A 23,549-nucleotide genomic window follows, 5' to 3' on the forward strand; every position below is an offset into this window, starting at 1 on the left:
GCAGATTAACACCTATTTTGCAGCCAGTCCATTTGTTGCCACAAGCACCTGGGCACAGTTCAAATGCTGGTAATTAATAGCTTGAGCAAAGTTTCAAAGTAAATGAAAATTTACCAAGTATGTTTTTTTTTCCCCCATGCCAGTTCTCTGAAACTGAAAACACTCTAGCCATTTACTTGCCTGGTATTCTAGCAACATTCTAGATCTGAATCTTAAGCCCTGGCTGAAGCATGAATATCCTTTTATTTTTTGAACAGCAGAGTCTCCACTATGACAGGTCCTGATATGCTCTTAAAAAATTAGCATAAGGGAGCAAACAAAAATTCCCTTTACAGCTAATGGTGTTTACAGCCATTCTATGATTTGCAGCTTTGCCCTAGAGGTTTGTGCCAAGCTAGAGAAAATAACTATGGAGGCCTGATCAGGATTCTTGCACCATTTCTGTATTAAAGCAAATCAGATTTCCCAGGAGCCATGTTTGAAATGTTTGCAGTGTCAAGGAGGAAGACTTGCTGATTTTTAGCTGGCACATCGCCCCAGGATCCTGCAACACTGCGCATATCAATGAAGGCAAAGCCAGTAAGGATGGATTTTTTAAAAAAATCATTGCACGCAATGTGTTATAATAGACCTGTGATTTTCTTTTACTTCCAAAGCTGTGGAAAAGCTTGAAACCTGATTCTCCTTTGGAAGCTCGGATTTCCAAGCAGTGGTGTGAAATTGGTTTCCAAGGTGATGATCCTAAAACAGATTTTAGAGGAATGGGGCTCCTGGGGTTGTATAACTTGCTGTAAGTATATTTTTGGTTTCTTTCACATAATGAATTAAAAAGGTATAAATTGTATTTTTCTTCCTTTTCTCTTGTTTCTTTCTCTTTTTTTGGAAAAAAAAATCCAGCCTTTGTCAAGAAAACTATTCTTCAAACACTTAAGTAGTCTGACTTCAGTTCATTGCAACTATCCGTCCCTATGTAGATGATAATTTGTTTAAATCAACACGACAGCACTTACAATGTAGTAAAACGGGGTTTAGTTTTCAAACACAACCATTTGTTGTGAGAAATATGCATCTGGTTCAATTCCAAGACGGGAGGAAGACACTGGAAACATGAGGACCGATGGGAAAGATGGTTTAATGAAGCAGAAACACATGGGTTCTGGGCAGCTGACCACATGGAGTTGAGAATGAGGGGCTTTTATATCTTCCCTTAGGCTTTTGAATTTGAGCTGCCTGTTCCTGTGCAAGAATATGTCTCCTATTGGCTCCTGACAGATTCCCATGGGGCTATGCAGGTCATAGCTGAGGTTGTCTGAGCTCCCAGGTTTAGTTGAAGGTTAGCTGATGCAATGTCCTTAGGAGATTGTGCCATGTGGTGAGCTCTGCTGCTACACGGATTAATGCTATTATGTCATGGGTCATGTCTTAATCCCATCACCCTGGAGTTGGAGGTCTTTTGCCTTGTAGATAGGCTGCCCCAGTTTTTCTTAATGGGCACCAAATATCTGTTGGGGGCAGAGAGTTGCTTTTGGTCTTTAAAATATCTTTCTTCCTTTATCATCCAGGGAAATATAATATTCTGGCTATTTTAATATTTCTCAAATATTTCATTTTTCTAGGAGAGGGGTGGGTGCTAACTTTTTACAAATTACAATGTCAGCAGTTGTTTTTTTTTAATAGGAATATCAAATCTCTCTTTTCCATCCATGGTGCTCATAGATAATGATTTGATACTTCAGTTAAGGGTAGTTCCTGGTATATATTTGGTTAGATCAGCTGTTCTCAGTCTTTTCTTCATCATGGACCAGGGGTGAAATTCAGCAGGTTCTGGAGAACCGGGAGTGGAAATTTTGAGTAGTTCGGAGAACCGGCAAATACCATCTCTGGCTGGCCCCAGAGTGGGGTGGGAATGGAGATTTTGCAATATCCTTCCCCCTGGAGTGGGGAAGGAATGGGTATTTTGCAGTATCCTTCTCCTGCCATTCCCACCAAGCCATGCCCACAGAACCGGTAGTAAAGAAAAAATTGAATTTCACCACTGCCATGGACCCTCTTAACATCTTTTGTGGTTATGGACTCTCAAGATTTAATTCCAAGATTTAAATCATAACATTTCTTCAAGCCTTCACGTACCCCCTATGACGACATCGTGGCCCTCTAGGTCCACAGACCACAGATTGAGAACCATTCGGTTAGATCGTTTTTAACAGGAGTGTTACTTTATTTACTCCATTGTGTGAGGTGCAGTGGAAAGAGGATGTTTCAGTGTCTTACACACTCAGAATGGTTTGTGTGTGCATTCTAAGAATATCCAGATGTTCCAGGTGTTGTATATATATGTACCTGTCATGTATATGTGTTTTTCCCTCTCCCTTCTAGATACTTTGCTGAGCATGATGGACCTGCAGCTCAGCAAATTCTCTTAGACTCTCTTCAGCCCAGATATAGGTAATGTTTGAAGCTGGAATTAGCAACAGCATCTAATCAATCATTTGAAAGATCAGCTTGCATCCCTTTTTTCCCCCTTGATGTAAAATACTCTGCTTTCCTTGCATTCTTTTACTTGGGGGTTGGGGCGAGGATGGGATAAAATGCCTTGCTGTGACATATTTATTTCATTAACAAACCATGAACATGAATCCATGTTTAGACTTTTTTTTTATGTCTTTTCTTTTTTTCCATCTTTCACAATCAAGGGAAATCACTAAAGAGGAAATAAGGTATATATCCATATATTTCTTTTCTATTTTGTAAGCTTTGAACTAAAGTTTGGAAACAGACATAAAGGAGATCCAGAGGGATAAACTAAAACAATATCCAAGAAGTTGGCTCCACTGAAAGTCAGACATTATATAAATTGATGACTATTGGGGGTAGTGATGGTGGTTGCACAGCCAACCAGATGCTTAGAGTGGATTGGCCATTTTTGTCCACCTATCGAGTCATTCCCATTTTGTTTAATCATGTTAAAGGTATAATCCCAGGATGTAAGCTCTTCCAAGTAAAGCTGCCTTTGCAATTGACTAATGATGTCAATGCTGATGGTGTTCCTGTTATTTTGGCATTGCATCCAAGGTACCTATTGTTAATATTATTAGAGACCCTGAAAGGCTTCCTTGCAAGAAGACCTTGGTGAGGGAGAAAGGAGTGATTGCATATTCTAGGTGCAAGTGAAAACAACAAAGAAAATCAAGCGATAAAAAGAACCAAGAAAGAACGGTTGAAAGAAAGAGATATGTTTTCCTTACCACAGATAAGGCTGAAGAGAATGACATGATGGAAGTTTTGGGGGACTCCTACCAACATTGCTGCCGATTCACTTTGCACACACTTTTTAGGACTGCCGACATGTTTTTTAGCTGTGCACGTGCGCATGCACAGAACAATTTACTGTGAACCACGCACACACGTGCATCTAAAAAACATGCCGGCAGTCCTAAAAAACATGCCGGCAGTGGCAGCGGCCAGCGAGGGAACTGGTTCGGTGGCATGGCTAGCCTGGGTCGCTGCCAGTTCTGTGACCCAGGCCTAATTACCACTACAGGTTCACCCGAACCGGTAGCAACCCACCTCTGGGGTGCGTGTGTGTATGTTTAAAAGTGTAAATATTCTGAAGATCTCTCAGATTAAAAAAAATGGAAAGTCTTATTTCTAAGAGGGCAGGGTCGTCTTCTAATAGATTTAAGTTATGGAAAGCTACATTTTACCTTAATCATATGAGAAACTTCTGCTTGGAAGTTTCAACAGCCTCAACATTCTTCTCTGTTTCAGGATTTTGTTCATCTGTGAGGTTTGAGTAGATTCCATGATCTCCTCTCATACCTGTTTGTAAGTCCCTCAAGGGGACTTAAGTCCTACCATTGGGTAGACTTCTAGGGCACTTTCTGAGGATCAGATGAGAGCTAAAGAGGAGAAGGATTCTCCTCTTCTCCATGTGCTAGATCAGCAAGTTTTGGGCAAGAGGTCATCTTCAAAAGGACCTTCCTTACTGGTAGAAATAATAAAGCAGGTTCATAGCAGGAAAGAGCATCTACCTCAAATATCCCTACAACAACTGCATTGCATTGCAACATACCAATTAATAATCCTACTATTGTCAAGGTTCCAAGTAGCGCCCTCACCCCCCCACCCCCCCAATGAAAGAAGACTCTGAGGCTTGAAGTTACTCAAAGTTTCATTTTATTAGAGATGTCCTATTGGCACATCTGAGAAAACCCGAATCTAAAAGTTTCCAGGTTTTCCCCATCCAAGTGAAAGTCGAATCCCCCGCCCAGCACCCATATGTCCGTCACATGGCCCAATCAGGTACTGTCCCAACTAGAGATGCCTCTCAGTCATACCCCTCCAGGGGCAGGGCAAGATGTCCTTGGCTCTTGTGAGAAAGGAATGGTAATATGACTATATATCTCCCGTACTCCATATAACCTCCCCTCCCATTTTCCCACAGCATTGAATGTGGCAGGCCTGAAGGCTGCAAAAGATGGCTCCCAGGCCTGACAACTACAATATACTATATAGTTCTTATTTTTGTAAAAAAAAAAAAAAAGCAATAGCTGAGAATGCTGGATTCCAAAATTATATTGAAGAAATATATTGAATATTGAATGTGACTTGTTAATTTTGCTTTCAAGGGAAAATGCTGGCCTATTTGTCTATTTTAGAGGACAAATTAGATTTCATTAGAAATCAGAATATACTCCTTTCCACCTAACAAGGCAGAGTCATACTTCATCTTCCAAAAGACAAATAGGAGCTTCAAATCTTCCTATTATTCTGTCTGAATGTCTCTGTCCTAGAGATTTTAATTCAGAATTAGTTTTGCAGACATGCATGTGATTCTCCAATAAAAAGCATCCATGAAGGAGGGAGGTGGAGGAGAGAGAGAAATTAGCTAGGTAGAGCACCTAACTCCAGTTGACTATGGGCATCTCATGATTTAAAAACAAACTGACAGAATATTTGTAGCTCAGAGTTGAACTATGAAGTCCTTGGTACTCTCTGAGCTTGATTTTTTTTCTCTCGCAGACATTGCATTACAAAACTAAGTAATATAATCAGAGCTACTGATGATATTACCTAGTTTGGTAATGAAATGTCTGAAAGAAAACAACCAAGTTCAGAGAGCATCAGGGACCTCACAGTCGAGGTGGCGCAGTGGTTAGGGTGCAGTTCTGCAGGCCACTTCAGCTGACTGTTATCTGCAGTTCAGCGGTTCAAATCTCACCGGCTCAAGGTTGACTAGGCCTTCCATCCTTCCGAGGTGGGTGAAATGAGGACCCAGACACTGGGAGCAATATGCTGACTCTGTAAACCGCTTAGAGAGGGCTGAAAGCCCTATGAAGCGGTATATAAGTCTAACTGCTATTGCTAGTTCAATCCTGAGCTATTTTCAGCCTGGGGGATTATTGATGTTTAAAAGCTAATGGAAATTGTATAATGCATCCCCTCTAACTGAAAGTTTAGTAATCTAGAAATAGAATTACAGAGTTGTAGGGACTTTTGAGTCCAACCCCCTGCTGAAGCCCCACTGAGCATTTCTAATATTAACTCTTTAACTATCCAAAATGTCTTAATATGTAGTTTCTACCAGTTCACCAATGACAGGCTTCTCTTTATCCATTCTCACTTGTCATGCAAATTGTAATAATATAATCATCCTTCTTCATCTTAGTGCCCCCCCCCCCGGCAGTAATTCAGAGAAAGTCATTATATTACAATCTATAAGATCTATAGCTGGGTTTATTTTCCTTTTAGGCAGGTTAAGATGGGGGGGGGGAGTAAAATAGATTCGAAATCACTCCTTTCTCTTTTAACAATCTTCTCACATAAGAAGCCTCCTGAGATGTAGCCTATCTTGCTTAAGGACGCAAGGCAGTTTAATGACCCAGCTGGGGGGGAGGGGAGAACCGGGGCGTATGATTGATAGTTGAGATCACATGACCCGGTTGTCGATAAGACACGGCCTGGTAGTAAGCCGTGACCCCAGAGGTTGGAAACCCCTGATTTAAGGGATTATGGGTTATTTGTCCATATTTTTTTCTATTTTTAATGATACTGAGAACTGCGATTTCCCATCCAGATTTAGGGGAATTTACTTTTCAAAAGGTAGGGGATGCAGTGGCTAAGACGGTGAGTGTGTCCATCAGAAAGGTCAGCAGTTTGACAGTTTGAATCCTTAGCACCGTATAAAGGAGTGAGCTCCCGTTACTTGCCCCAGCAACAGTTCGAAAACATATTAAAAATGCAAGTAGAAAAATAGGAATCACCTTTGTGCCTTCGGCTTTTAATCACGCCAGCCACATGACCACAGAGACGTCTTCGGACAGCGCTGGCTCTTTGGCTTCAAAACAGAGATGAGCACTGCCCCCTAGAGTCGGAAACGACTAACACATATGTGTGAGGGGAATCTTTACCTTTTCAATATCAGATGAACACATTATTAGGAATGCCGGACATCAAATGTAAACTAGTTTTCAGATATTTAAAAAGAATTCCACATGAAGGCAGTACATTTTCCTCTTTTCTCCTTCCAATAAGAAAATATTATTTTCTCTTACTTTTTCAAATGATTTGTCTTACCTGCCTTAGGCTGCGGTCAGTCTTGCAAAAATGTGAAAGAAATATAGAACACTTACATTTTTCCCATCTCCTTGGGGTACTTTAATTTTTAGGCTGCCTGAAGATCAGTGTCTCTGACACAAAGAGGATCAATCATTTTAAAGCATTTTAAAATGCTTTAAAACCCAACTCCAAAGAGAGAATAAAATGCTAGCTATTAGCTTTTCCACTGTGGTGGCATACTGTAGGGAGAAAACCATTTTTTAATTTGTAAACCATTCCTTTATTTAACTTTTTCAGCAAATATAGCAAGACTGAGTGGGAGAAGAAAAAGTTTGATAAAGCTATTGGGTAAGTGCCGTACTCCAAACATGAAATCTCATTAAAATCATCCTTGTTTGCTGATAACTTTGTAATTAAATCTCTGCATTTCATAGAATTGTAGGAAGAGATTTCTTATCTTCTAGAAATACCTCTGCTTCGTGCAGTACATTTTTTTGAAGACATTGATGAGATAAGATGAAATGGTGGGATGGTCTAGAGGTGGAGCTCTCCCCTTACAATCAGGAGGCTGTGAGTTTGATCCTAGGTAGAGGCCAGTGGTGGGATTCAGCCAGTTTGCACCTATTCAGGAGAACCGGTTAGTAACTTTCTAAGCAGTTTGGAGAATCAGTTGTTGGAAGAAATCTCCTTTTGTTTTTTCCCACTTTACAGGGATAATCCTGTAAGGAAGGCAGGAAGGAAACATTCTAGTGTTGTTTCTAGCCTAATCTTTATTGACCTGCTTACAGAAACTGCCTCTCCGGTTAACCCTTATTACATTGCCACAGCTAAGGCGAAGCGGCCATTGACCTGAGTGACCTTGAATTGGCCACGCCCACCCAGTCACATGACCACCGCGCCACACCTACCCAGATGGTCATTAGGGCAGAGAACCAGTTGTTAAATTATTTGAATCCCACCACTGGTAGAGGCAGATGTTTCTCTCTCTGGGCAGGTTGAGAAGATGTCTGCTGAATATAACTCCACATTGGTGGCAGGAAGGGCATCTGGCCAGTAAACACTCAGCTCTGTTCAGTTGCCCAGACTCCACCCCACAAGGGATTACGGGGTCGTTAAAAGGAGATGACGATGATTGATGAGATAAGATGTGCAATGTGATAAGAACACTCTGCTTAGCTGTTGATTTTAATAAGCTCCGTGCTGTCCTCCATTGAGGAGTGACCATGGACTAGTGGTTACCATGATGAACTAGAACAAATTCAAGTCCACCCTCCAGCAAGGAAGTTCACTGGATGATTTTGGGTTAGTTATTCTCACTCTCAGCCCACTGTTGTGGGAGGGATACAATGAAGGGAAACTGTGTACATTGCCTCCAGGTTAAAAGACTAGCGTGGAAAACTCTGTGACTGCAGAGATGCTGCAGTGTTCATAAATGAGAGGACTGGTTGTAAGTCCATTTTTCAGCACTGTCATTACTGTAGTTGTTAAATGAATGATAGTAAGTTGAGGGCTACCTGTATACTGAGCCATGGTGGTACAGTGATTAGAGTGCAGTATTTCAGGCTACTTCTGCTGACTGCCAGTTACCTGCAATTTGGCAGATCAGTTCTTACCAGGCTCAAGGTGGACTCAGCCTTCCATCCTTCAGACGTGGGTAAAATAAGGACCCAGATTGTTGGGGGCAACATGCTGACTCTGTAAACCGCTTAGAGAGGGCTATAAAAGCACCGTAAAGCAGCATATAAGTCTAAGTGCTATTGCTATACTCTTTGCCAATCATGCTGTGATATTGAAAAGTAGCATGAGAAAGGAAGTAGACGTTCAACAAAATATGGCAAAATTCAGACTTTTGTAATGGTATGGAATTGCAACTGAAAAAAGAAACCATTTAATATGACTTTTTGGAGAGAAATGACTGTGGATTTTCTAGATGTCATAGTTCCATCTGCTTTAGTTTCATTCCTTACAATCCCATTTCTATATTTCTCGCAGATATTCCTTTGCTATTGTTGGCATCAACATAACAGAACTTGCATACAACCTGCTCGTGAGCGGTGCTCTGAAGACACATTTCTACAATGTTGCTCCAGAAGCGCCAACGTTAGCCCATTTCCAGCAAACATTTTGTGAGTATTTGTGTGGGGGGGGGGGGGATTTCTCTGCGTAAGAGAGAATGATTGCATTTGTGTATGCACACAATTTTTCTTCAATCACAAGGGATTAATTACATGAAGTATTATTGCATTCCATTGGCTAAATATATGCTTTATATTAAAACTAATATTAGGTTCTTAGAATGACCAATATATGGCAGTAGTAGATCCGTTTCAAAAATAAGCCAATTTTTTTAATGCAAAATCTCATAATAAATGAACATTTTCCCCATGTTGACTAAAGTTGACTTGTCTCAAAAAAAAAACCCCAGCCCAGTTTTGAAATGTTCCCCAGATCCTACTTTTCCATGTATTGTTTGATGATTAAATCCTTTGTGAGTGTTGGAGAATTTTTAACATTATTCAGGACGACTTGCCCAGAATACCTTATCCCACCAGCTTTGAAATTTTGGGCTTAGACAACTTAGAACTATGCCGTCTTCAGTCTGACCAAAGCTTAGTACATAACATTATATACTACAGTGTTCTACCTGTCAATGACTACTTCAGCTTCAACCACAGCCATACATGAGCACACAATAGATACAAACTTAAGGTTTGCATCTATTGTGTACCAAAACCATACCAAATTCAATTGCAGAAAATACGACTTCAGCAACAGAGTGGTCAATGCCTGGAATGTGTTACCTGACTCTGTAGTTTCATTCCCAAACCCCCATAACTTTAACCTTAGACTGTTTACTGTTGACCTCACCCCATTCCTAAGAGGTCTTTAAGGGGCGTGCATGTGCCCCAACTGTCCCATTCCTAACAACCCCATTTATTCGTATCCATTTCATGTATTCATAATCTTGTATATACTTATATCTATTATCTTATACACGCTTGACAAAACAAATAAATAAATAAAAATGTGACATTGGGACAACACGTTGTTATGATTTGCCAAGGCCAGCAGATGGTGCTGTTTTATTTCTGCCACCATCAAACACTCATTTTTAACTCCTCTTCCGATTCTGCCCCTTCCTTACTCTTTCTGTAATAACATGGACTTTGGCTTCCTTAGGATTTCAACATATCACATAATTCCTTTGTTGTTTCAGCCCAAGCTGTGATAGCTTCCATTCACTAAGCAAAGCCAGGTTTCAAGAGAAAGAAGTCAGGCATTTCAGATCTTTTTTTTCAAAATGTCTCCTTGGGTACCTTTTGACTAATGCCAAACACATTGATATTGCTTTGAAGCAATCAGGTCAAATTCTGACTAATGTTGCATTCATTCATTCCCACTGGCTGGTATTGCATTTTCCTGTGTGAAGCTTAGCCATCACCAGTAACAACTGAAGAAGAATTTTTTGGGTCTCCCAGTTTCTCTTTATTTAAAATTGTTAGATACCGTGACCTGTCAAATGCGCGCCGATGAAACCGCGCCCGCCATCAACAAACAACATAATGGGATGTGAAAACAACATTATAAAGGGTTAGGGTTAGGGTTATAACATTGTTTTCGCGTCCCATTATGTTGTTTGTTGATGGCGGGCGCAGTTTCATCGGCGCGCATTTGTCGAGCGCACATTTGTCGGTGAACCGTTAGATACGAAGGGTTGATGCATACAGTACTTTCAAAATGGAACATGAATATAGGTAGCTCTTGACTTAACGACTACAATTGAACCTGCCATTATGCTCGCAAGTCATGGCGGTCATTAAATAGGTCACCATATGACTGAACCTGATTTTACAATCTTTTTTTTTTGCAGCAAAATGGCTTGGCCATTAAATGAATGGAGCTGCTGTCAAATGAACCCACAACTCATTCTGGGTTTTTTTTTTTTTCATTCTTTCATTCTTTCATTCATTCATTCATTCATTCAGTTTCTATAGTCCAACTTAACCAAATGACTCTGGGAGCTTTTTGCCAGAAATCACAAGTAAACACCAGCAAAAAAAGTCATAAATCACAGTCATGGGACGTCAGGACCCTGCATATAGCTGCAAATGCCGGCCAGAGGCAGAGCACACAAAATATGGCCATGCGACTACCCGGAGGCCTGGCTATCAGAACTTTGAATCTGGGCTGTAAATAGATTTTTTGGCGTGTGACAGAACTTCAAATAGTCACTAAGTGATGGATCATAAATCAAGAACTATGAATTATAAACCTGCTAAAAGGAGGGAGGGAGGGGGAGAGAGAGAGAGAGAGACTGTGTGTGTGTGTGTATCTGTCTGTCTGTCTGTCTGTCAGTGCTGGCTGGGAAATTCTGGAAGTTGAAGTCCAAACATCTTCAAGTTACCAAGGTTGAGAAACACCAATATACATCATATATTCTGGAACTTCTTGGTCTCTTGGAAGAACTATTGGTTCGGCATATTTCCTTTTCCCCTGATTGAAATGGCTGCCATACCTGTATTGAAAATTCCTGTGCACAACCGTTCTCCATTGGCTAGAGATGTACATTTTCCATCCATATCTTTGGTTTCATATAGTTTATTCAAACGAGACTCTTGTGTTGCTTTTGAAGGCTTCCTGCATTACTAGTTTGATATAGAGTCTGCTTGAAACATAATTTGAAAGGATAATGTTGTTAGTCTCAAATTTAGAGAGTTGGGTTTTTTTTTAAATGCTGTTTGGATAAAACGAGGGGATACCTTTGCAAACATACTTTGAGAGGGGGAACGCAGCCTTTGTTTTTTCCTACCCTCATTTTATTAGAAATGAAGTTTTTAAATTATCTTTGTAGCTTGTTCCTTCAGAATTCCAGCCACAGGCCTATATTTCATTTTTTCCAAATTAATATGCTTGGATTACAGGTTCATGCAAATGCAGTGTTATAATGCACAGTTTAAAACAATGGTTTAAAACAATAACTTTGCTGTTTGGTTTCGATTTTTGTTCTTACCTAGAAAAATTGCACTGAAGAAAAAGCCAACGCCTCTTGGAGCAAGAGTGATAATAAGAATGATAACAAAAAAAAAATTGTTGGCATGAAACACAATACCTCTGGTTTTAAAAAAAAGTCTATGGAAGTTCTCAGTCATCCAGGTCATGATTGTCCCAAAGGTGGTTGTTTTTTTTTTCAAGAGGCAATTGGCCTTCCTGGTTTTTCTTTGAAGACAATTTTGCTTCTCATCCAAGAAGCTGAAAGAGTTTCAGAGCTGAAGAAGCTTCTTGGGTGAGAAGCGAAACATCTTCAAAGAAAAAACAGAAAGTCCGGTTGCCTCTTGGGGAAAAAAGGCACCTTTGGGACTTCGATAAAAAAAAGGCGGAAAAGGTGGGAAATTACTTTTTCACCTGGAAAAGGTGAAAAAGTAATTACGTGCACTAAAATACTGCATTGTTAACATGTCTGTAATTCTACCTGCATTTTTTTTAAAAAATTCCAAACTAGTCCTTTTCATCTGTCTTGTGGGCATGAGAGAAGAGATTTACAAGAACCCACCTGGGCTGTCTTGTTTTCAGCCACGCTTCCTTCTCTCTGTGTGGTTTCGCATTCTCCCACGTCCATACTATTGCCAAAGAAAATCAATGCAGGGATGGGCTTCGAAAATTTTACCAATGGGGTCTCTGCCCAGTTGCTGGCTGGGCATGGCCTAGTCGGCCTCCTGCATGGCATGACAAAACCGTGCTCGTCTAAGCCGCGCCCGATTAAACCGCGTCGCTGACGTCATCAACAGGGCAACAACAGCAAGCGTGGAGAAAGAAGGGCGCTTTAAATAGCGCTTTGAAAGCAAGCCGATTCAACTTAAGGTAAGGGTTAGGTTTAGGGTTAGCTTTAGGATTAGGTTTAGGGTTAGGTTAAGGGTTAGGGTTAGGTTTAGGGTTAGGTTAAGGGTTAGGATTAGGTTTAGGGTTAGGTTAAGGGTTAGGTTTAGGGTTAGGTTTAGGTTAAGGGTTAGGTTTAGGGTTAGGTTTAGGATTAGGTTTAGGGGGATTAGGTTTAGGTTTAGGGGTTAATTTTAGGTTTAGCGTTTACAGCGTGCTTCTGTCTCCGTGCTGTTGTCGCGCTGTTGATGATGTCAGCTACGCGGTTTCGTCGAGCGCGGTTTAGTTGAACGCGGTTTGTGGTGGAACCGGCCTCCTGCACCACAGCGGGGGGTAGTTTTGCCCTCTCTGGGCTCCGGAGGTTTTTCTCGAGCATTCAGGAGGACGAAAACGGCCTCCCCAGGCTCCGGAGGCTCTCTGGGGGCTGGAAATTGGCTTTCCCGAACTTCCGGTAGGACCTTTTTTCGCCCTCCCTGAGCCTCCGTGCGCGCTCTGTTCTTACTTGCATCCAAAATGGGCCGTGTGGGGACTCCTGGGAGGGGCTGGGTGGGAGGGGCCAGCTAGGAGTGGAATTTGGAGGTTCTCCGAACTGCACAGAATCTTAGCTAGAGGTTTTCCCGAACCCCTGCAAACCCCTAGCAGCCCACCCCTGATTCAATGACATTTGGATTACGTTACATTTAGAAGAAGAATAGCAAAACTGTTTACGCACCAAAAGAAAACCCCGATTCAGTTGAATTCAAAACTCGGTTGACTTTTTGTCCCCATAGGCTACTTGATGCATGAATTTCATAAATTCTGGATTGAAGAGGATCCCCTGGACATAATGGAGTTCAACCGGGTGCGAGAGAAATTCCACAAACGGATTATCAGGCAGCTGCAGAATCCAAATATGGCGTTATGCCCTCACTTCGCTGCCTCGGAAAGCTTGATCAACCTGTAGCCATCCCCATGGTTTGATTTGGAAACACTGCCTGGTTCTTGTGTTTACGCCACCATCTAGAGATAAATTGCTAAATGCATTGAATGATCACGGCAAGTGCATGCCTGCTTCTTGACGCAGTATTCATTTCTCGCGCGCTCTTTCAGGAACCGCCTCCCACTGCTCCGATGGAGAGGCTGGTCACTGTCAAAGAGAGCTCATATTGCAATATCTTACAGTGTTCAACATTTTGAATTGATGTCCTGTGTTTCTTTCCTTTCTTTTAAGCCAATGTGTCTCAACCTTGGCAGCTTTCAGATGTGTGGACTTCAACTCCCAGAATTCCCCAGTCTGCCCCTGCTGCCTGGGGAATTCTGGGAGTTGGAGTTCACCCATCTGAAAGCTGCCAGGATTGGGACACAGTTTTTAGGTCCTTTCCTCTTCCCTTTGCTACTGCATATTTCATTTAATTAAAGAACTGTATTTCTGTAGCTGGGTGGGGGGATGTATATCTATTTTGTTTCTATAGACAGAATAGTTTAGTTGGAAACTTGTACTGTGAATACCTTTAAACTTATTCATTTTGTTTTATGATAACTCTTTTCTTTTAAAAAATGGGTTGTAAGCCAACTTTTTTCAGTCCTGTTTAACTGAATGGCACTTCAGTGAAAGGGACTGAAAAAATGCTTGCATTAAACTGGTCTCATGCATTTGAATATTATTTAGAAGGCAGTGTACATGTCTTCAGCCTAATTAAATGTAACGATTTCTCCCTCATGCAGACGTGCATGCTTCATGAAAAAAAAAACAATAGTAAGATTTGTAATAAAAAACATGTGTGAATAATTTTATCATGCATAAAGAATTTATAATGAGGCTATGATGGCAGGGAGGTTGAATGAATTTGAGGGAATGAATTAAATTGATAAGAATTCATGGATGTAAGCAAGTGACCAGCAACATTATGTACATTTGGTGACCTTCACATGTGCTGGACTGTTCTCATCAGATGGTCTTCCCATCTCCAGCCACCATGCTTATAAAAAAAAAGTATACTTTTGGAGAGGAAGAACAGAGGAGATTTATTCCTTAATGGTTTATACTGGACTACTACGGTCAAAGTAATCAGCTAAATTTTGAAAGTGCAGAATTCACTGGTTGTATTTCTGCGTCTCTGATTGCAATTGGATTGTGTGCGAGTGTGTTTTTGATTGCTTTAAGGGGACAAAACTATATTTTCTTCATTTTTCAATTACTGAATTTGGGGCTTGGATTATCAGCTTTGTTTCCTACCTAGCTGAAAGGAATTAACAAAGACGCGTGAAAGGAGCAAAGGTTATTAAGCAAATAAAGTGATTTAAGGGAAGAAAATGTGCACATTTTGTATAGAACACTCTCATAAAATTGTACCGAAATGACTGGTAGATGCATTACCTTTTCCATGCAAATATTCCTCTTTTTTTAATTAAAAAAGTGGGATTTCAGAGGAACAGCTCCATTTCGGTTGTCTTCAGATCCCTTTGACATCCTGGGTAATCTATACTCAGTTGTATTTACCATGGTATTTCATACTGTACCATGTTTTTTTAAAAAACCTTCTGACTGTTATAGGGTAGGTTATGAAATTGCTTACATAGCAAGACTGAATTTGAGGTATTGCCTAATTATTTGTGAATTATATGAATAAACGATATCATTCCAAACAGGAAAAGTGTGTGTGGTTCATTATTTAAAATGAAGCAATGTGAAGTGTTAAAGGTAAAGGTTCTTCTCGCCATATGTGCTAGTTGTTCTCAACTCTAGGGGACAGTGTTCATCTCTGGTTCAAGCCGAAGAGCCAGCACTGTCTGAAGACATCTCCATAGTCATGTGGCCGGCATGACTAAATGCCGAAGGCGTGCGGAATGTTGTTACTTTCACACCAAAGTGGTCCCTATTTTTCTACTTGCATTTTTACATGCTTTCGAACATGCTAGGTCGGCAGAAGCTGGACAAGTAATGGGAGCTCAGTCCGTTATGCGGCGCTAGAGATTCAAACCTTTCTGATCGACAAGCTCAGCATATTAGCTCAGGTATTTTCAAGAGAAAGATTTGGAAGAAGAATGATGCCATCTTACTCAGTTCCGTTAACTAAGAAGAAAGGGTGTATAATTTCTTTCCTAACAATATGGTAGAATCCAGATTGAGCTGATTTTAAATCCACCCCCAAATTTGGGTAGCCCCCTTTAATGTGGCTCATTTCAGAGTTTGTAGGAAGTTCATAAGGGCTCCTTTGAATGACAACAAATAGAGTTTTCTCTTTTGTCCTTCCATCTAATGCTTGACCCATTTTATACCTTGGATGTGGTATAGTAAGCCTATATTCTCTGGATTAAATAAATAAATCTTCCTGCTATGTTTCCCATGGCCACTTTTTTAACCTAAGGAGAAAAACCAATGAAATGATGCAAAAATAGTCTTCTGTCTGGAAACACCCCATCTAGTCTCTTGCTGGTCCTTAGTTCAACTGGAACAGGGCAGTGATGGGATTTCATTTTTTTTACTGCTGGTTCTATGGGCGTGGCTTGGTGGGCGTGGCAGGTGAAGCATACTGTAAAATCTCCATTCCCACCCTACTCCAGGAAAAGGTTACTGCAAAATCCCCATTTCCTCCTGATCAGCTGAGACTCGGGAGGCAGAGAATAGATGGGAGCAAGGCCAGTCAGAGGTGGTATTTACTGGTTCTCCGAACTACTCAACATTTCAGCTACCAGTTTTCCAGAACTGGTCAGAACCTGCTGAATACCACCTCTGGAACAGTCTGATACAGGGAAATCTGAGTTCCCTCTGAGGATTAAACAACTGGGGAATCCCTCTTATGATACGGTTGCCAGGCACTAACAGGTTGTTAGAGCATTTGAAAACCACAACCCTTTATATCTTTAGGATTTAAGTGGCAGTGAAGTGAGTGGTTCAAACGTCATCATAAATAGCATAATTGATGCTAAGCATTGAAAGATTGATTCAAAGGACTGGACTGACTTGCAGAATAAGAAAGATCACTAGGCAAGCTGTAATTTATGTAATACATAAATAGGGATATCCAAGGGAATTTTTCCCCTCTATCATCTTGATCTCTGAATTTGCTGTAATCCGTAGTGCTCAAGCGGTTGTGTTCCCACCGTTCTGATTTTTTGACGCACAAGATAAGAAGAAAGTTAACTTACATAATGTCTGCCCTGCATTGCAAAACTGAAAAAACTTAGTAGCTCTTGAAACTCATGGAGAGACTCAAGATGATGTCAGCACAAACATTCTGAAAAATCTATTTGCATGACCAAATACTGTTTTCTTCTTGTTGTGCAATAAGCATATGAAAATTGTTCATTTAGCACAGTTAAAACAAAATGAACAAAGGAAAATCCTAACAATGACTATTTGCGTCATCCCTCTGTCTTTGAAGTTCTTGCTTCTCCAAAGTGAACCATTCTCTAAACCTGGGGTGTCAAACTCAAGGCCTTGGTATCGGATCTGGCCCGCAGAGTGCTTAAAATGATCTGGCCCATGGGGCTGCCCTGGAAACAGCACAGAACCAGCCCACAGTGCCTCTGGCAGTGAAAACAAAGAGTTCAGCAAGTTCCGTTTTCACAGGCAGAGGGTTGCAGGAGCCCATCGCAACCGAAAATGGCACTTGGGAACCCAAACCGGTAGTGGCAGTGGCGGGAGTCTCCACCCACCCACCCAGACTTCATCACGGATGCTCTGCGCATGCAAACTGATAGTGAAGATTAGAGCATTTCATGTCTGCACCACAGGTTCCCCCAACACAAGTGATATCAGGCTGGCCACGCCCATCCTGGCCACATCTACTCTGGCCCCCCAAGGTCAAATACAACCCTGATGCGGCCCTCAATGAAATCGAGTTTTGACACCCCTGCTCTAAACCAAGAATTCTAGATGGACCTTGACAATTACAACAACCTGAAAAGGAACTGTTGAAGAATTAGGTCCATAGAAAGAACTTTCACATCACCAAGGTCACTTCAGCTATGATATGCTCTTGCAGATGCTGTTCATTCATTCATCTATAAGTCATCGAGCGATAATTATGCATGTCTTGAGCCCAACTAGCTCCTTCCAATTGTAACATGCCATATTTACTTAGAACTGAGCCCTTTTGGGCTTATTTCTCAGTGGAAATAATTAAAATGAATACACAAGGATGAGAAAGACAAACTAAGCCTGTGTGAAGATTTGTGCCTCCTGAAATTTCTGAAAATAAAAATATTTGAAGCTGTGGAGAAAGAGCTGGCTGGCTTGTATCCTTGACCTCTGCTGAATGGCTCTGCAAAACATACTAAAGTTAGCCTAAGGCAGAGCTGACCCATCGCAGCTGCTAAAGTGGGGATTGATTTACTGAGTCTTCAAATTTTACGGTACATATTTGACAAAGTTCATCTCTTCTTCACTGTCCTTTCATGGTGAAAACAAGTCATGCCTTACAAAGTCCTTCCAGTCTTTCCTTATTGGGGGCGGATGAGATTTTGTTATCTTTAAGGATTACCAAGCAATGCGGTGTAGAGAAAGTCCCCATTTCATGTCTGTATTCTTTATTATTGCAATATTGAATTTGCAGAAATTCTAAGACACTATAGATAGCTTGAGCACTGAGGCCAGTTGGCACGTCCACTGCACCCCTTCCAATCCCAACCATTAAAGTTGAATGATTTTCCCATCATTTCAGATGGAAAAACAGCCACAAATGATAAGTTACTCAAAAGTATAAGGCTTGGCATGATTTTAAAAGAAACGATGCAGCCCACCCCCCCAATATATTAAATATTGTGTCATCTGCAGGAAGTAGCATCCAACTGATCTTTGAAGCTAAGCAACAAAGCTCCTGGTTAGAGCTTGGATGGGGAAACAAGTTGGAATTTCAAAAATTATGAAATTATAATTAATTATATTATGGGGAAATGATAGGCTCCTTGTAGTTGATCTCGACTGGCCAATGTAGCTTCATTTCTTCCCAGTAGGAATGAAAAGAAATTCCAGAAAAAGGCATTCCATATTGTTACCAAAGAAATTTTATAGAGCAATAGAGGCAGTGGTGGGATTCAGCCAGTTCGCACCAATTCGGTTGTTAACTTTGTAAACAGTTTGGAGAACCTTGTTGTTGGAAGAAATTTTTTCCCCCCACTTTACAGGGCTAATCCTGTAAGGAAGGCAGAAAGGAAACATTCTTGTGTTTCTAGCCTAATCTTTATTGCCCTGCTTACAAAAACTGCCTCTCTGGTTAACCCTTATTACATTGTAACAGCTAAGGCAAAGCGCTCATCAACCTGAGTGATGTTGAGTTGGCCATGGTCACATGACCATCGAGCCATTCCTACCCAACTGGTCATTAGGGCAGAGAACCAGTTGTTAAATTATTTGAATCCCACCACTGAGCAGAGGTCAGCTCCAGTGTACATATTACTTTACCACTCATCAAGAATTGCCCTACGTGGACCTTTAAAAAGATAAAATATAGCTAACTATATTGTATATAGGGAGCCAGTCTAGTGAAGTGTTTAAGGAGCTGACCAGCCTAGAAAACCAGGAAACAGTGAATTCTAGTTCCATTTTAGCATGGAAGTTGGCTGAGTGACTTTGAGCCAGTCCTTCTGTCTCAGCCCAGCCCAAATCACAGGATGGTTGAGGAAAAAATAGGAGGAGGAAATAGTATTATGTATGTTCACCTTAAGATATTAGTAAAAGGTAAAGGTTCCCCTCGCACGTACTGTATGTGCTAGTCGTTCCCGACTCTAGGGGGCGACGCTCATCTCCATTTCAAAGTGCTGTCCAAAGATGTCTCCATGGTCATGTGGCTGGCATGACTAAACACAGAAGGCACACAGAACGCTGTTACCTTCCCACCAAAGATGGTTCCTATTTTTCTACTTGCATTTTTACATGCTTTCGAACTGCTAGGTTGGCAAAAGGTGGGACATATAATGGGAACTCATTCTGTTATACAGCACTACGGATTCGAACTGCCGAACTGCTGACCTTTCTGATCAACAAACTCAGTGTTTTAGCCACTGAGCCACTGCGCCACTATCTTAAGATATTAGAAGCAATATAATAAAAAGGATAAGAAAATGATTTTTTTTTTAAAAGCTAAGTTTGTATTTCTTGAAATGCTCTGTTTTTTCCACCATTAGAAAGCAAGGCAAAAAAAAAAAAGCTAGAGGAAAAATAGTATATCTACTTCTCATTAGCCATTTTGCTTAAGCCTAAAGTGTCCTGTGACGCTTAGCTAATAAAAGAAAAAATGCCATGCAACTGTGTATCTCATGGGATGGGATTTCCCCTGGCTTCTGAGATGTGTGTCAAGCAGCTGAGTCATAATTCCTGCTTGTCTTTAAACATGGCCTTTGAATCAATGAGAAGTATCTCACAAGAACTCTCCATGGCTCCATACTTGAGCGAAGGGAAGAAATCTAGTCCAACAGCTGCTGAAGCACTAAAGCATTGGTTTCATATGTATATTCCCAAGGGGGGGGGGAGATTGTTAAGTTGGGGTGGAGACCTGCGAATATGTGATGACACACATATTCAAATGGGATAGATACCAGGAGAGGCAGGATATATAAAACTGAGATGCCTCTGTATTCAGCGTCACGAAATTCACAGCTGTAAAAAAATGAATTACGTGTTCTCTACAGCAGTGTTTCCCAACCTTGGCAATCTGAAGATGTCCGGACTTCAACTCCCAGAATTCCCCAGCCAGCATTCGCTGGCTGGGGAATTCTGGGAGTTGAAGTCCGGACATCTTCAGATTGCCAAGGTTGGGAAACACTGCTCTACAGGGTGCTTCTATTGGTCAGCAACTAAGCCACGAAGTGGAAGAGAAATTTGCAGATTGGTGAAATAGCTGTTGCTTCTTTTGATGGAAGATGCTAAATGTCAAGGCTATGTATAATCTCTCTTTTAGCATAAGTCAACTTTGTTGACCAGCTTCTAAGGTTACCTTGCTGGAATGGAAGGTGTGGTATGCACTAGTGCTTGGCAACCTGCATGTGACAAGAAGCCCCAGAGGGTGCAAGAAGATCTGATGCAAAGAGGTAGGGGTAGAAGTGGAGTTAGTGACCTGCAAGTTGACAGCCCCAGGATCACATACAGCTCTCAAAGCTTTGGATGAGACCCTCCAAGACTTAAGGACTGTCAAAAGCAGGAAAAGGGTGAAGTATTTGAGGATTAATGGTACTCATCATATTTGTTTTATGTTTCAGGGTTTTGAAAGATGAAGTCCATTTCTGGACAACAGGAGAAATGAGCAGACTATTATTTCTAATCTAGTCTAGAAAAAAAGTCTACAGGAAATTCAACCTAATGCCCATTTATCTGTAGATAAAGTCTCAATGAATGTAATGAGATTTCTTCCAGAGTCAAGTCCCAAGGGGGAAAACCTCTGAGAAGATTATATATATATATATATATAATCTATATATAATATATATATACATATATATATGATTTTTACAACCCCTGGTAAACCCCAATTATGGGAGGAAGCTAACTGCTTCCATCATCTGTCAATCGGCTCGTCACAAGAGTCCATCACGACAGAAACCCAATATTTTTACTGTTGCCTTTGTTATATTTGTGTTTTGTTTTTTTTATTTGTGCTGATAAATAAATAAAGGGAGACTAGTATAGATCTATTTCAAGCTATTTAGCTCTCATCAGCTAGCCAGTAAGGGTATGGCTAGCTGATGAGAGCTAAATAGCTTGAAATAGATCTATACTAGTCTCCCTTTATTTATTTATCAGCACAAATAAAACACACACACACACACACACACAAACACACACACACACACACACACACACACACACACACACACACACACACACACACACACACACACATATATATATATATATATATATATATATATATATATATATATATATATATATAATCTTTGTGTGTTTTTTTACCCTTATTACATTGTAACAGCTAAGACAAAGCACCAAAGCTTAGCACGTTTATATATATATAATCTTTTTAAAAAATATATATTTCTGTGCATAATTAAGAAACTAGATTGTATGTTAAATGGGTTTACTGTGGATCTCACACCATTCCTAAGAGGTCTGTAAGGGGGTGTGCGTAAGCATACCAGCGTGCCTACCGTCCCTTTTCTACTCTCCCCATTTACTTGTATTCATTTCCTTTGTTCATGCCCATGTTCATACTTATAGCTGCTATCTTTACATGTTTGTCAAACTAATAAATAAAATCAAAAAGTAAAATATTATGCCATATGCCCTTCTTCTGCCTTTGTAAGATCTTTTCTCCAGATCCTGTTCTGGAACTCTACAACTGAAAGGTTTTGGGGTTTATGTATTTATGTTTTGGGGGGAAATTTATTTATTTATTTATTAGACTTATCATAGGGCTTTCAGCCCTCTCTAAGCGGTTTACAAATTTTTTTAGCAAATTGACTCAGCAACTTGCCCCCACAGTCTGGGTCCTCATTTCACCCACCTCGGAAGGATGGAAGGCTGAGTCGACCTTGAGCCGGTGAGATTTGAACCGCTGAACTGCAGATCACAGTCAGCTGAAGTGGCCTGCAGTACTGCACCCTAATCACTGTGCCACCTCGGTGACATAGCTCATTGATATGCATGATTGAAGGCCCCGGATTCATGGTACCTCCAGGCATTTAAGATTCATGTTTCAACCTGTTGTCCTATCAAAACTCTTGTGTCTTGATCCATTCCTGATCTAGGTGTATCGGTAATATTGGTGTTTTACCAAATTCCTGCTTTTACATACTTCTGAATTAGAATGCATACAACAATATTTAAAGATCTTAATTTAGTGTTCTTGCAATACAATAACAATCTGTTATCCGGTACGACAAGGCTTGCTTACAAAGGCAACATCAAGAAGACAATTAAAAAGAACAGGAAGTGCATCAAATCTTATGATTTATCCAAATGATAACAATGGTAGAGCAGCCTATGTCCACTAATGGATTACATAAAACTGAAACAATGAAGACTTCATGAGTGTCGAAGTCATGATAAGCTAATGCATTAATGAGTTGTCATCTTTGTAGCTACTATCGTGATTCTAAGTGAGATACACCCATCATTTACAAAATAGAAATTCAGTCAAAAGAGCGTTTATGCCATGCTTTGGAGAGAAATTAATGTACACCTTCTTAGATCCAGTTGCATTGTTAGATATGTATAAATGAGGTATTTTGATTTTTTTAAAATGAATTACATTTTTTCTACATTAAAACTTGGAGCACACCAAGAAGCACATCTGAGGAGTAGCATTCTCCTCCTTCACCGGAAGCAGATCCTTCCATGATTCCAGGAACATGAGTCTTTCAGTCTTGATAAGACTTCACTAGAAGCCACATGAGGAGTACTGTGATCAGGACTATCATGAAGTTGAGGAAAAGTTCTTGCGTGGATCTATCCATGGCCAGGAAGAATCAACGAAAAGGAGAAACTTCGTCTGTGGGAGGAACAGGATATGGAAGTCCTTGTTTCCCTTATGTCCTTGTGACCAACCTTGTCCTCACCTAAAGAACAAGAAAGATCCCAACAAAACTAGAGGTGTGAGTATCACAAGCATTCTCCAGGCCTATTTATAACACAACTAGCATAAGTAAATGTTATTTCTATTGCTAACCTTTATGCAAGCAAGAGATATTAAAAAAGGCAGAAGATATCTCTAACAGCTTATCACCTTCTTCAGTTTCTATCGAGCCACAAGCCTTCTTGTCGACATTCACCCAACTGCCCCAACAAGCATGGCCATCATGCAAATGCTATTTAGATTTGCAATTATTTTTGTTTTTTTGTGGTTTTGTAAACACATTATAGCTTGGTGAAAAGTTACTAGTGATTACATTCTTATCAGCATTAAAATGAAAGGAAAGCACAGGCTTCCTTCCAGGCATTTTAAGATTCATCTTCAGCTGTTCCAAAAGTATAGTATATCATGATTAATTCCTTGTGCTTATCCAAATACTAGAACCAGGGGTGGGCTTCAAAATTTTTAGCAAGGAGTTCTCTGCCCAGTGGCTGGGTGGGAGTGGACATGGTGGGCATGGCCTAGTTGGCCTCCTGCATCACGGTGGGGAGAGGCATTTTTGCCCTCCCCTGGCTCTGGAGGCTTCCCTCTAACCTCCGGGAGGGCAAA

At 40.7% G+C, this 23,549-nt stretch overlaps 2 protein-coding genes across 6 annotated transcripts in view; one reads left to right on the top strand and one right to left on the bottom strand.

Moving 5' to 3' along the window:
- Window positions 1–15,065, top strand: part of ELMOD1 (ELMO domain containing 1) — a 50,651-nt gene extending 35,586 nt beyond the window's left edge. For 4 of the 5 annotated variants that reach the window (XM_087721176.1, XM_087721174.1, XM_087721175.1 and 1 more), the window contains 6 exons: window positions 657–790; window positions 2,377–2,445; window positions 2,694–2,717; window positions 6,856–6,906; window positions 8,551–8,684; window positions 13,203–15,065. In XM_087721176.1, coding sequence (XP_087577302.1) covers window positions 657–790; window positions 2,377–2,445; window positions 2,694–2,717; window positions 6,856–6,906; window positions 8,551–8,684; window positions 13,203–13,375 — 585 coding nt within the window. In that variant the 3' untranslated portion in view covers window positions 13,376–15,065. The remainder of the gene's footprint in view (window positions 1–656; window positions 791–2,376; window positions 2,446–2,693; window positions 2,718–6,855; window positions 6,907–8,550; window positions 8,685–13,202) is intronic. The other variant, XM_087721178.1, reaches the window with a different exon arrangement.
- Window positions 15,066–22,301: 7,236 nt separating this feature from the next.
- SLN (sarcolipin) lies at window positions 22,302–23,119 on the bottom strand. Its single transcript, XM_087722086.1, has one exon. The coding sequence runs from the start codon at window positions 22,822–22,824 to the stop codon at window positions 22,729–22,731; it is 96 nt and encodes a 31-aa protein (XP_087578212.1). The 5' UTR covers window positions 22,825–23,119; the 3' UTR covers window positions 22,302–22,728.
- Between the last annotated feature and the right edge of the window lie 430 nt (window positions 23,120–23,549).

The sequence above is a fragment of the Thamnophis sirtalis genome, unplaced genomic scaffold, assembly GCF_051295495.1.
Source record: "Thamnophis sirtalis isolate CommonGarterSnake01/CBP01778 unplaced genomic scaffold, rThaSir2_p1.2 scaffold_8, whole genome shotgun sequence".
Taxonomy (NCBI): Eukaryota; Metazoa; Chordata; class Lepidosauria; order Squamata; family Natricidae; genus Thamnophis; species Thamnophis sirtalis.

Bases quoted from the DNA above. Each gene is read 5' to 3' on its own strand.
- SLN (XM_087722086.1), bottom strand. From the start codon at position 22,824: ATGGATAGATCCACGCAAGAACTTTTCCTCAACTTCATGATAGTCCTG.